This window comes from Peromyscus maniculatus, chromosome 7 (assembly GCF_049852395.1).
Source record: "Peromyscus maniculatus bairdii isolate BWxNUB_F1_BW_parent chromosome 7, HU_Pman_BW_mat_3.1, whole genome shotgun sequence".
In the NCBI taxonomy this organism is placed as follows: domain Eukaryota; kingdom Metazoa; phylum Chordata; class Mammalia; order Rodentia; family Cricetidae; genus Peromyscus; species Peromyscus maniculatus.
This window is the reverse complement of record NC_134858.1, coordinates 120,008,369-120,021,721: the sequence shown is the minus strand read 5'-3', so window position 1 is coordinate 120,021,721 and position 13,353 is coordinate 120,008,369. Positions and strand designations below refer to the sequence as shown.

The window sequence follows — 13,353 nt, the reverse complement described above, 5'->3', positions numbered from 1 at the left end:
AGAGGTGTCCCCAGGGGGCTCTGGGTTTTGTGGGGGGTACCCTGGCTGTGGGAGTAGAAACTGAGCACAGTACTGTCTGCATGGATGGGGTGCCTGGGTCGTGAGTCCAAACTTCCCAGTCTCTTAGCTCATAGCGACAGAGTAAAGACTTGGCCTTACTTTGGTGTCCAGTCTTTCTGGGGCCCTGCCCTCCCACTCCATCCGGGAAAAAGCCAGGTGTTTCTCAGACCCCCAGTATTCGGGCTCACAGCAGCATTCTACCTATACTTACCGTTCTTTCCACGCCAGGTGAGAAAGTCAGGAAGTAAGCTGTGGGCAGTGGCCCAGGGCATCTCCTTCCTGGGATTCCACTCTTCTGCCTGAGGGTCTGCAGATGTCAGACCTGCCTCTCTGCCTCTGCCCTATCCATGTCACCCCGAGACCTGCGTGCTTCATCTGGTGCCCTGTGTTCTCTCAACAGCAGATGAAGCTGGTGGCAGAAAGCCTGAAGGAGGAGTCCCAGGAAGAGGAAGCTACCTGAGTCAGCGTGCGGCCGTCTGTCCCCAGCCTCCACTGAGGAACCTGCGTCACACCTGCACAGGGCGGGCATACCAGCCTGATCTCAGGCCAGATGCCTGGCTGTGGGAAGTGGCTGAAACACAGTGGGCACACTTACCCTGCAAGGTCTGGCTCCATGGGAGAAGAGGCTGGGACCCTTGGTAGCTCCCTGGTGCCCTCTCACCTGGACCCTCCCAGGGCCCCACACACCCCTCCAGCTGCCTCACTTTGCTCCAGAGCCTTGGCTGCCCTTGGACTTCATCCCTAAGGAGTCACCAGCTTTCCACATGGCACCCATAGTAGGTACCAGTCACTTCCAGCCCCACCAGGGCCCCATGATGGGGTGGTGGCTTAGGGTCTGTGCGCATTATACCAGTTCACAGGAGCCATGCTGAGGGGGGTCCCCACACCTGACTCTTTCTGGTTCTGTATGCAGTGTGTTAACAGACTCACTGAGCTATTAAAGGCAGCCTTCCCTGACTCCTGCATCCTCCCTGACTCCACAAATGCTTCCGCTGCCTGCAGAGCTGGGTGGTGAGATGGGAATCCCAGGAGCCATGGGAATCCCCAGAGCTCACAGCCAGGCTCAGGTTTTGGGGGGCCGCTGCTGCTGCTGACACCTGAGGGAAGCCCCCATGGGCCAGAACCTGCAGCAGCGGAATGGTTCCTGCCCACGGAACTGCCTGCCTCCCCAGTGAACCTACAGTGTCCACTGACTCGAGGTAGGACAGCCCACCCAGGAAGCAAGGCCCTTAAGGGTGGGAGCTGATGCCCTCGCTGGACCCTAGGAGTTCTCCTGGCAGCAGTCTAGCTGTCTAGCTCTTCCCCAGCAAGGGCTGGGGTAGCCTGCTCCATACACTTAGTGGGCTGCACCTGCATGCCCCACTGTACCCAGAGAACAGGCGGCAGCTGCCTCGGTGTCACTTGTTTTTAGAAGCCCTGACTTTTACCTTGGAAGGAGAGACACTCCAGGGCACGGTACTGCATTGGTTTTGCTGGGTTCCTGATGGAACTTTCTAGATCAGGCTCACGTTTTAAACAGCAAGTAAATGGCAGCCACTAAAGAAACCCCTGGGATCCCAAGATCTTCCCCTTAGTCCAGTCTCCTTAGCCCTGGCTCCTGGTCCCCCACAGAGCCTGAACTAGGAACAGTCACAGGAACAGGGTTGTTGTCAGTGACTCTGCCCTCATGTGGCCCCAGCCGCCCCTTTTCAGATGGACCTCTGCCGTGAGGGGCTGTGCAAGCTCGGCCAGGCTTCCCTGCACGCAGGACTGGTGTTCCTGTGCCCCCTGTGCCCTCCTTTGTGCCCTGGGCCTGTGACCACAGAAGAAGACGTATTTAGGAGCACACCAGGCATTGGTCTGATTGTAACTGTGCCCCGTATGTTTCTGTCCCCAGGACTCTAGCAGGTGGTGTGTTGTACACAACAGCCATTTGAGACGCTGTGGTGTGCGTGAAAGAGCAAGTGTGGGTAACCCAGTAGTCTTCCGCCTCCTGTTGTCTTTTGTCACTGGACTGGGGGGGGGGCATCTGGGAGGGTGCTGCCCACCCTGTGCCCCCGGCCCCCCCGCCCCCTGCTCCCTCCCCCCCCCGCCCCCGCCCCACCAGGCCCATTCCTTCTTTACCTCAGTCCCGGCCACTGATCCACCCAGCCTCATTGCTGGTCTCACCTCAGCCCTCAGATACCAGCCATGACATTGCCCTGTGAGCCTGGGGGTCCCTACCCTACTCCAACCCTAGCCTCCATGATGACTCACACCCAAGAAAAACTGTCCCATTTGCCATTCTGCCTGGCCTCTGAGGATCACCTGGGTGGAAACTCTCTGCTTTTGGTTTTTGCCCACCCTGATTACCAAGAGCCATGGGACCCCCCAGCTCTTATCAACAGGCTCAGACATGATGTCAGCCCCCACCTGGCTGGGATAAGGAGTACTATGAGTCAGTACTCAGGATAGTGGTAACTACCAGGGACAGGTCTATAAAAGCCAGAATAAAGTTTAACCTCATATTCTCAGAGCAGGGCAGTTGAGGCCCAAGGAGAAAAAGGGACAGGTCCACCCTGGGAAATGAGAGGGGACTTTGGACTCCACACCTAGTATTCTCCTAGCCACCCATAGTCTTCCACAAAAGTCATTGGGAGACACACCATGTAGGCCAGGCAGCCGTGGGAAAAAAGCCTTGGCTTCAAGAGCCCCAGGCCCAAGGGAGGCAAGTGTCAGCTCATTCTCTCACACAAGCCTGCCCCACAGGCCCTGCTTGGAAGGCTTCCCAGCAAGACGGGACATGAAGCGGCTGACTGGATGCAGCCCTCACCAGGAGGGAAGTGCTCCTAGGGACAGCTACCTCAGTGCCCAAATCCTTGCACCAGCAGGTTCCAGAAGATGCCAGGGCTGCATCCAGGGTCCCAGACTCTGGATCCTAGATACAGGGAGACCTAACCCACTGTCCCAGAGGTTTGGAGCCTGGGTCTCATTTTGCCTAACTAAGGAAGGTCTGGAGGACTGGTTCCTCCCACCACATGCAACTCAACTTGCCTCCCTCAAGTGTGAGACACAATTGCCACCAAGTCCCACAGGTGAGTAGAACTGGATGGCAGTGGGGTTGGCCCTAGGCCAAGTCACTTCACAGTCAAACCCCCGTAGCCCAATGTGCATGACTAGATCGGTTTCTGAGCCCCAGACACACCCTGGGCACCTCCCATTTCACCCCTCACTGAAGCTCTTTCTCTTGGGCATTCCAGTGCAAGTCCAGAGCACCCCATGGTGGTTCCAAGGCAGACTAGACCTGTGCTGGCAGCTCCAGGTGGTCTTAGGGTGGGAAGGTATCAGATGGGGTGTCCCCCGTCCCCTCCCATTTGTCTGTCTATATAGCACTCCATTAACTCCTTCCTAGCAGCTCAGTATCTCAGACTCAGAACAAGCTTTGATATGATAAAAGCAATGTTAAAAGAAACCCAGCCAGACTTCAAAGTAGAAAGCCAGGGTTCCTCCACTTGCCTCACACTGGATCCATTGGATGGGCGAGGAAGCAGGCACACAGAACTTGAGTGACCTACCCTTTGCCAGCTACCAGGATGGTGCCCGTTGCCCACAGCACTGCACCTCACAGATTTCCTTCCCAGCATCTAGTGCTGTGTCCCCAGCCCTAAGCCCTGCAGCTCCTGCCTCCTTCCAGCAGGAAACAGACATCCAGGGGAAAGGCTAAAGGTCACAGGATGAGGGCCAGACAGTCGCTAAGTGTACAAACCCTGGAGCCTATGAGTACCATGCCTGATGGAGGAGTGCTTCCGTCAGTGACCAGATGATGTGGGCTCTGGGGGATTTCATGCCTGCCTTCATGCTCCACTCAAGGGTGATCTAAGGAGAAGGGGACCTGACAACCTAGAGCCTCTGCTGGGGCAGCCATGTTTCTCTGCCTTCAGTTTGGGAGCACACTTCTCTCCAAACCACAAAACAGAAGGAAGACAATTTTCTTAGCCCTGGGAAGAGTCTTGACCAGGTTTCTTCAAGTGGGCACCAGGACTGTGAACAGAGGTCTCCCCCTCCAGGACTAGTAAGGAGGCAGAGTGGAGCAGGTGAGAGAGGACAGAGGAGAATTGGGCAAAGAACCAACTCAGGAGTAGGACACCCAATGTTGCACACAGAACATTTACCAAAACAGGCTGTGCATTGTCCCAGAAAAAAGTTTTGTACATTTTAAAAGACTGAAGCGATTGCATTCTGACGAAGACAGAATCCAGCTAGAAAATTCATCAGGGACTGATACGGGAAATCCCAATACTTGGAAATTCAGCACCTTGTAAAACATCACAATTTAAAGATTTATTTTCATGTGTATGGAGTATTTGCCCGCATGTATGTCTGTACACCACGTGTATGTCTGTCCAAGGAGGCCAGAAGGGGCTACTGGATCCTCTAGAACTGGAGTCACTGATCGTCTGCAAGAGCATCCAGTGCTCTTAACCATTGAGCCATTTCTCTATCCCTGTGGTTTACTGTGGAAGGATCTCTGACATTTCTGGGTAGAGAACAGATGACAGAAATAGAGAAACCCTAAGGAACTCTCAGTGAGTGGAGTCACAGACCGTGTGCCAGCAGTAGAGGCCCAGAGGGGCAGCACAAAGGGCAGGTAAGGGGCGTTCAGAGTAGAGTGTTGGGATGAAAGAAGAGAGGCTGTGTGGGCTAATGTGATTGTTAACACGTCTAGAATCCCCAGGAGCCTAGAGAACAATGAATATTAGTGCCCGTTGTTAAGGTGGGATTCCCGCCTCAGCCTGAGGGATTAGGTGGGAAGATCCCCCTAACTGCTGAGAACCAGCATATGTTGCTCTGCCTCCTGACTTTGGATCCTGTTGTAACCACTTTCCTAAGCTCCTGAGGCCGTGACATCATGGCCAGGACAGTGAGCTAAAATACACCTTAATCTAAAACTGTCTTTATCAGATATTTTATCTCAGCAACAATACAAATGACCACAGAAAATCAGTACTGAGAATTAGGCTCATTGCCACGATCCACTTGACAGTGTGCTCCTTAAGTCTTTGGGACTGTTTTGAGACAGGAATGTGAGTTTGAAACTTTGGGCCAGAAAATCTCTCGAATCTTATAAGCCGAGATCAATAGGCTATTCTGGAAGGAACCTGGAAGACATGCATGCTGAGAGAGATGAGGGCAGTGGAGGCCCCTTCGTGAGGTTCCAGAGGGACAGGGGCTATCCTAGGAACTGGGCTGGAGACCATTCACATTCTATTCTAGCAAAGAATCCTTTTCATTCTGTCCATCTCCCAAGATCTGCAGTGCAGCTGAACTTAAAAGGAAATGGACTGATGTGTTTGATGGAGGAAAGCCGAAGAAAGTAGAGCATTCAAGCTATGGCATGGTTACTTACCACAGTTAACATACCCAGAGTGAAAAACGAGCAAGCAAGGCAAGATGTAAAAAATTCACGGTTCGATGGGGAAAAATTCAAGCAATTTTAAAAGTCTCGGAAAGAGCATGCCTACAGCAACTGCTGTAGCTGCTGAGCACCGAGGAGAAACTGGTGCTCTAGGTAGGGAGCCCCAGGGAAAGCCCGCGCCCTGGGAAGGGTCTGCTTCGTGAAAGGAGAGTGTAAGCTTAGGACGCTACTGAAGGAGGGGTCCCCTGCTCAGGGTCAGCTCACAAAGGCCAGTGGTGCAAAGGCCCCAGGCTGCAGAGCTGGCTGGCTGCATTGTTCACACTGTACTGCTGAGGCCAGGCAGTCTGTGGCAGTCAGCGTCCCTAGAAGGCCCTGAAAGGCTACTATGTGAAGCTGTGAAGATGAAACCGTACTTGCAGTGAAGACTCAAGGATGTTGAGTTCAGAAGCAGGACCTCTGCTGGGGAGAGAGAGGCTGTATGTGCAGCAGGGGCAGAGCTGGAAGCCCTTTGTAGCCCAGAGATTTCATTACCAGCCCCAGCTGCCAGACATGGGGCTATGTCTGTCTGTCTCACTTTGGTCTGGTTTTCCTTACTATGCACCCATGCTTCTCTTTGGGTATGGGGATGTTTACTCTGAACCACTGTATGTTGGGAGCATGTAATGGTTTATAGGTTAGATACTTTGAGCCTCAGATAAGACGTGGGCTCTGGACTTTTGAAAAATGTTGGAACTGTTAAAGACTATGGGGACTTTTGAAGTTGGACTAATGTATTTTGCATTGAGGTAGCCATGAACCTATGGAAAGGGGTAGGAAGTTATGACTTAAAATTGCTGTTTGGACATCAAGTTGGCAAGGGGTAGACTTGTAATGTCAGACTGACAGGGTCCAGAGTCACCTAGGAGACAATCCCCTGCCCAGACCTGTGAGGGTTGTCTGTATCTAGCCTTTGGGGAGGTCTGTGAGGAATTACAGATTAGCTGAGGTGGAAAGACCTACTCTAACTGTGGACAAGTAAAGGAGAGCTGAGCACCAGCCTTCAACTCTGCTTTCTGGTTGTGGAAGCAGCATCATCAGCGACCTCAAGCTCCTGCCTGCATGCCTTCTCTGCCACGGTGGGCTTGACCCCTGCCTTCCTCAGGCTGCCGGCCAGGCATTTTGTTGCTGGATGAGACAGGTCGCTAATGCAGGCTGCTACCAAGAATTCTGGTTCACAGAACTTCTGCAGCTGCTATTTAATGGACAGGAAGAATGTCAAGGCAAAATCTGTTTGGGGCTTGGGAGACTCCAATGCTCTCTGGATACATCTAGGTGTTCAAAGAGGGGTCTCAAATGTGTCCCTGGGAGAGAGGTGGGTATGTCTGGAAGATTTGCTGGCACACAGTTTTGCGCCTGCATGAGTTGGTGAAGTAAACTTTGACTCACCCCATTCTGAGGAGGGAGGAATAGTCTAGAAAGATGGGCCTTTTCCAGTCTGAAGAGCCCAACTTACCATTCTCATACGGGAATGAAGTTGGATCCTGGACAGTGACCGCCTATGGGCCAGCGGGAAGGCTGAGGAAAAAGATATTAACCAAAGACCTCTTTTTGGATGTGTGAAAATGGATTACGGAAATGGTTACACAAAGCACTGAATGCTCCGAGACCCACTGAATTGTGGGAGTCAGTGTGCCGTGTTGAGGAGCCTCTGAAGCCACCCTCAGATCTGTGCCCTGGGCTTTGCAAGTAGAGGTTATGGTGACTCAACTGTCATCTGGCCAGGACACTGAGTAGGGGGAGGGACCTAGCATGCCACCACTGTGAGGGGAGCAGGCTGCAGGGGAGCAGAGAGGCCGACAGTGAGGTAAAGGCACGTGGCTGCCCGAGAGAGAGCGCAGACCTTGGAACCACACTGGCTGAAGAAGGGCGGAACGTGTGCAGAGGCACAAAGGAAGGCTGCAGGGCCTCGCCGTTTGCTAAGTTAGGGATGAGCTGCGGCAGGAAAGGCAGACCAGACAGCCACAGGTCTGCATCCCTTCTGCTCAGACAGTTGTGAAGGAAACACTGCCCTCTGGATAGTACACTAGGCCACTCTGAGGCCACCTGACACTGGTGGACAGGACTCTTCCAGCCCCACCAAGCGATGGGACTGCAGGTAGCCAACTCCTCTCCTTGTGCTGGACTGGCATGTGCACAGCTACACTCATGAGAGACAACACAGACTCGGCTTCTATTGCTGAACACCAGGATGTCACTTTATTATTGGATTACTTCCCACCTGTCACAGCCTGCCAGTGCTCACACAAGGAGAAAGACTGGCCAGAACTAGAGGCAACTGACCAATCAGCCAAGTCTGTGTTCTCGGCGTACACCAACTCTGGCTCGGTAGGACATCTTTGTTCAGTCTCATGACTATTAAAATCGGTGTCAAGATTGTCACATCTTTAAATACAGATAGAATTCCAGAAGTACATAATTATATATATATACACACAGAAAAATACAAGACTAACTTTTCCCACAATATTTAATTTATACACTACTGTAACTCTATGTGACTTCTGAAGACAGGTTAGGGGACAAGTCACTTGGTTAGAGCAAGAAGTAGTTTGGTCCACTATTGGTGTGATGGTGTTCTGCTCCCTCCCTGTGACAACATCCCACGACATACAACACATGCACAGACATCCACTTGTCAACAAATGGGTAAGACACCACTCAACAGACATTTATGTACCCAAAGGGTCACCAACCACACACAACTAATAAGGCTATGATACAGCTCTGCAGCATAAATGGCCAACACTGCTGATCTAAAGTGAGCACCGTATATACACCTGAATATAAAAACCACTGGAGACCAAACGCATACAGTTGAGTTCAGAGGCGCCACTCCGAGGCTGGACGTGACCACAGAGGAGTATGTACATTACTTGGAAAACAGCTGCGACAAAGTTTATTGCAATGCCCCTTATAAACGTCTCTCCTTGCTCACACAGACGTGGTTCTCACTGTCTCTGTGAACCACACTGGTTTCTGGCCCTTTGAAGATCCCTGCTTAAGAATTTCAAGCAAATATGTTCTATGGCTTCACCCACACATCTATCTTCATCGCGTTCAACTATATAAATGTCACGCTGAATGGGACGTAGCTTAAAGCACAAGCAGTTAGCCTAGGTCTAGGAAGTATCTTAAGTATCATTTTACTTAGTATAGTCAGGTTATACTGTGAAGTTCTGAGTAATATACATTAACCCTAAAGTAGCCGAGTCTGAGCAGGAAGAAAGTGACTGCCTGTGCCCTGCCCGCTCTGAGGTGCATGGTCAGCTGCACCTCTGTCACCACTCAGAGTCTTAGGAGAGGAAGCTGGAGAGTGGGAGGCACTGGGCCCCGGACACCTGTCCCACAGGTCACTTAAGCACTGCTTTCAAACCCTCTAGGGCACAGTGAAAAAACAAAACCAGCATCTGGGCTTCCCAAGATCAGGGAAGACAGTGCATCAGAGAAGATGCCTTGGGAGATGATTATCAGTCCGGACTAGAACTCTGATCAGTGTGTGGCAGGAAGGCGGCACAGTGCCACAGACGGGCTATGGAGCACCACCCTTTCCTGCGTAGTTTCCCCTCAGCTGCTCTTTGCAGCTGAGCCCAATGCTGCCATGGAATGGAAGAAACCCGAGGCCACCTGCCACCAAGCTCCTGAACAAACCCAGGGAGTTCTGTTTAGTGTCAGCCTTGACTCTGCTGCACTGTGGCTACTGCAGCAGGCCCTCCAGTCTCTCTTCTCCACACAGGTCTGAAGGAAACCCTGCTGTGTGTCCTGCAGGGGAAACTTACACAGAGCCTCTTCTGTTGACAGACAGACACACTCTAGAGTTAAGACAAGAGTTCACCTCATCACCTCACAAAAGATTGTCTCCTTGTATTCTACGGGGAAGCTGCCTCACAAAGCTGAGTGGCTGACCTCACCTACTACATACAAGACATCTCTGTCAATGAAGATGTGAGAGCCCCAACTGTTTTCACACTATCGCTTAAGACAAACAGGTGTGGGCGCTCGAACCGTGGCTTGGTTCTTGGTGCACGGCCCTGGGTGGCTGGCAGCGGCTGGTGCTCCTCCCAGGCCTGTGGGCATCACCACGTTATTGCTTTGGTTCTGTCTCGGGCACCAGTGTGCCTCAGAGCATGGAGTTTCCCTATCACCGGAGGTCAGGACGGGAATTTGGGCTTTTTCACAAGGAAACGAAAGCACTTTCCCTCCAGGTTAAGTGCAGAACATGAATTTCTAAGCGCTCCATTTACGCTGGGTTCCAGATATACAATTTCATCCTGGTCATCCACACTGAAATCATGAATGTAAAATCACACAGTAGACTTTTCGGCTGGAAAAGAAAAGTAGCGTGTAGCAGCATGCACAAAGACCATGCATTGTCACGTCAGAACAAATGAAGTGAGCGAGCGCGCTTTACAGGTCAGATGACGTGGCAGCAGCTGGCCGGGCTGGAGGCGCACAGCAGCCCTTCCTTGCGGCTGCGCTGGATGTTCACCGAGATGGTCTTTTCGCACAGAGGTAGCTGGAGCACGTTGTTCCGCAGCTTCTTGGTCCTCACGGGGTCCAGGTCAGCAGAGGGGCCGGGGCCCGGGGTGCTGATGCACATCTTCCACGTGGACTTCTCCTGCACCTTCACGCTGGAAAACAAGGCCTTCTGCGGGTCCAGAATGTACTTGGCGCCGTGCAGCTGCGAGCCGAGGCACAGGCTCACAAGTTTGAGGCTCTGCACAAGCTCCGCACCGCGTGGAGCGGCGGAGGCCGAGGCTGGGGAGGCCGAAGAGGAGTCGGGACCCGCGCAGCGCCTGGAGGAGCCTGCTGCACCTGATGGGGTCCCGCCCGAGCCGCCCTGGCCGCCACCGCCCGTGCCCTGCTCTCCCGGGCTGGTCTTGTCCACCCCACCGCCGCTGCTCGGCTTGCTCTGGCCACCGCCGTCGCCCTCGCTGCCCGGCGGCCCCTCGCTGCTGTCGCGCCGGTGCCATGAGTAAGCGAAGCCGCTGTCCTTGTCCAGCCGCCGGCGGCTCTCGGAGTCGTCGTCGCTGGTCTCCGAGCTGCTGCAGCTCGAGCCGCGGCCCTGGCTTTTCCGGCGGTGGTAACGCTTGTGCACGGTGCCCGGAGAGGCGATGTTCATCTTCAGCCGGCTCAGCTTGGGCGGCAGGTTCTCGTCCATGTCGAACTCATCGTCGGACTCGCCCTCCTCGAAGATCTGGTTGAGCACCGGGGCACTCTTTCGAGACGTCAGGCGGTTAGTGACCGACGGCTTCCGGCGCAGCACCACCTGCGTGGACAGGGACACGGGCCTCTTGTCCTCCTCGTCCTCCTCCTCATCTTCCTCCACCCTGAAGAGGCACTTCCGCCCACTGGCAGCAGCAGGCTTCAGGCTCGCGGGCGGCACGGTGGACAGCGCTGGCCCAGCCAGCTCTGGGAGCTCGTCTTTCTTGGCCGAGTCGCACAGGCCTTTGCCCCTGTGTCCATTAAGGACATTGTCAGCAGCCCGAGCAGGGGACTGTGGGACTGTGGCGTGTGACAGAGGGGTGGCAGTGAGGTCATCCTCAAGGTCTTGGGGCACGTCGATTTTGGTTGGCCATGACTGCCTGTGTGACAGGAAAAACAACCGTCATGTGGCCGCTGGCCTAACGAGGACAAACCGCTCCCCAGCGGCCCAGTGTGAGGACCTGACTTCCGGGCCCCCTGTGATCCCAGCACCATCGCCATGGTGGATGGAGGCTGGATTAGTTCCGGATCACTGCCCAGCAATCCCTGCACACACGGCAGAGAAACCGTTTCAAACAAGGTGGGAGAAATGAGGCCCTCCATACACATGCCCCCCCCACATACAGTTGCATACACACAGAGCCAGGACAAAACCCACAGATGTGAAAAGCATTTCAGGTCCATCATCAAGGACACCAGAGGGGAGATGTGGCAACTTCATCACACCACAGCTGTCAGAAAAGAACATGGGGCACAAAGACGTTGGGGAAACACAAGCTCTCCCTAAACCTCACTACCCACTTCCACATATACCTGAATACATACACCCATGCATACACATGCACACCTGCATACATGATCACACACGTACACCTTCATACATGCTCATATACACACATACAAACATGCTCACATACATACACTATCATCTACGCATATACACACATGCACACCTAAATACAAACATCCAGATATAATCTCTCACATATACACACATGCTCATCACACATACCATCTACACACACACACACACACACACTCTGGCTCTCTCAGTGTGAGCCAGATGAGATTCACCTGGAATGCCAACGCAGACTTCATGGAGGGTATGAAAGCTTGGCATTGATCAGAGTACATAGAAATGGATAGCAGACTTAAACGCAGAGTAATGCAGACAAATCTGTAATTAACAGCCTTGCTAGTATAAACACTTAGGTCTCAATACCCACACGAGGGTACCGGATAGCAGAGTTGTTAATTAGACATTGTCTGTCTTTCAATCTGGAGGTGCTGGTGTGGGAGGGCTCTAGACTGCCTGAGGTTCCTGATGCTCTTCTCTGTTGAGGGAAGGTGGACACCAGAGGCTGTATTCACAGCAGCTGCCTTCATGGTGACCTCTTCATTTCACACCAATTAAAACTACAGCTGTAGAGTATCTTTGCACAGACTGGTTCTCAGCAGCTGTGGGAGGGAAGAGCCACCAGCTGCCCTGGCCACTGCTGGAGGTCAGTAGAGCTTACAGCCACCAAGTGAGGGAAGAACCAGCCAGACACTGAGCACAGGCCCTGCAGTCAGGCCACAGAGGAGCAGCAGCAGCATGGCAGGACCCACCGAGGAGCCACACCCAGAGATAGCCTTGGCAAACACCTGGTGAACACTCTCTCCACCACTGGCTGTCACTGTGAAAAAAATCACACTGGCCGCTCACCTTTCCTGAGCATATGACACATGACTCACCTGTCCAAAATGGTGACACTTGGCAGCCAACAGGGCAAAGATCATATCTTAATGGAAGAGAAGAAAAACCACTAGAGAAAATGCAAATGAAACTGAAAAAGAAACGATGGAGAGTGCATGGAGGGAGAGCTTACTCATGTCAGCCTCTGAGAGCCTGTGCAGGCCATTTTCTGAAATCCACAAAGGAGGTGTTCTAGCTACTTCCTTCTGCAGGTAAAGAACCCAAGACTGGTCACACAGGCGTGAAGGACAGTGACTGCTGACCCTCAGGGCAGGCTTCACTCCATCAGTGAAGGCTCTCTCTGGTCGGTGGCTCCAACAAGGAGCCCTGCCTAGTCCACTGAGCCCCTCCTCACCTCAGGAGGTCAACAGTGGTACTCAGCTAAGTCAGAGATGTTATATCTTCCTGAGATCCAACAGCTAATAAATCAACTAACTGATCTAGCTGTCCAATCTCTGAAATCCTAAATGCCCCGTTTAAAAAATTCTTCCAAGTAACTGAAGTTGCACTGCTCTTGGAAGGAAGTCTTAAGGGACGGAAGAGGTGGGGCACCAGGTACTGGGAACCACCCACCTCAACACACAGCCGAGGAGCAGGTGTCCCCTCTGTGGAGGCAGCTGTCATCCCCACGAGTGTGAGGACCCTCCTAACCTGCAGAATTATGAAGCATCAACAGACAGTTCCCTATTTCAAAACGTTAACTTACTAATATCAAACAGGTGTTTTTCTCACCTAAACTGGGCCTTGATGTTGCTGGGGCTTGAGGATCTGGTCTGTATTTCTTTCTCTTGCTTTTCTCTCAGGATCCTTTCAGCAAGTAAGAAGTAAGTGGCTGTGATGTGGTTGTACCTGTTGGTTTCCAGGGCTCTAAAGAAACAAAGCAAGAGCAATCAGAAGTCACACAGCTAGGTTTTTACAAGATTATACACACACACACACACAC

The 13,353-nt window shown here is 52.8% G+C and overlaps 2 protein-coding genes across 7 annotated transcripts in view; one reads left to right on the top strand and one right to left on the bottom strand.

Moving 5' to 3' along the window:
* Ano10 (anoctamin 10) overlaps nt 1-1,017 on the top strand; it is a 119,162-nt gene extending 118,145 nt beyond the window's left edge. For both annotated transcript variants that reach the window (XM_042281960.2, XM_076577440.1), the window contains exon 13: nt 461-1,017. In XM_042281960.2, coding sequence (XP_042137894.1) covers nt 461-520 — 60 coding nt within the window. In that variant the 3' untranslated portion in view covers nt 521-1,017. The remainder of the gene's footprint in view (nt 1-460) is intronic.
* Nucleotides 1,018-7,641: 6,624 nt separating this feature from the next.
* Nucleotides 7,642-13,353, bottom strand: part of Snrk (SNF related kinase) — a 54,775-nt gene continuing 49,063 nt past the window's right edge. For all 5 annotated transcript variants that reach the window (XM_076577437.1, XM_076577436.1, XM_076577435.1 and 2 more), the window contains 2 exons: nt 13,143-13,277; nt 7,642-11,055 (listed from right to left, as the gene is read on the bottom strand). In XM_076577437.1, the coding sequence (XP_076433552.1) occupies nt 9,885-11,055; nt 13,143-13,277 (1,306 nt within the window). In that variant the 3' untranslated portion in view covers nt 7,642-9,884. The remainder of the gene's footprint in view (nt 11,056-13,142; nt 13,278-13,353) is intronic.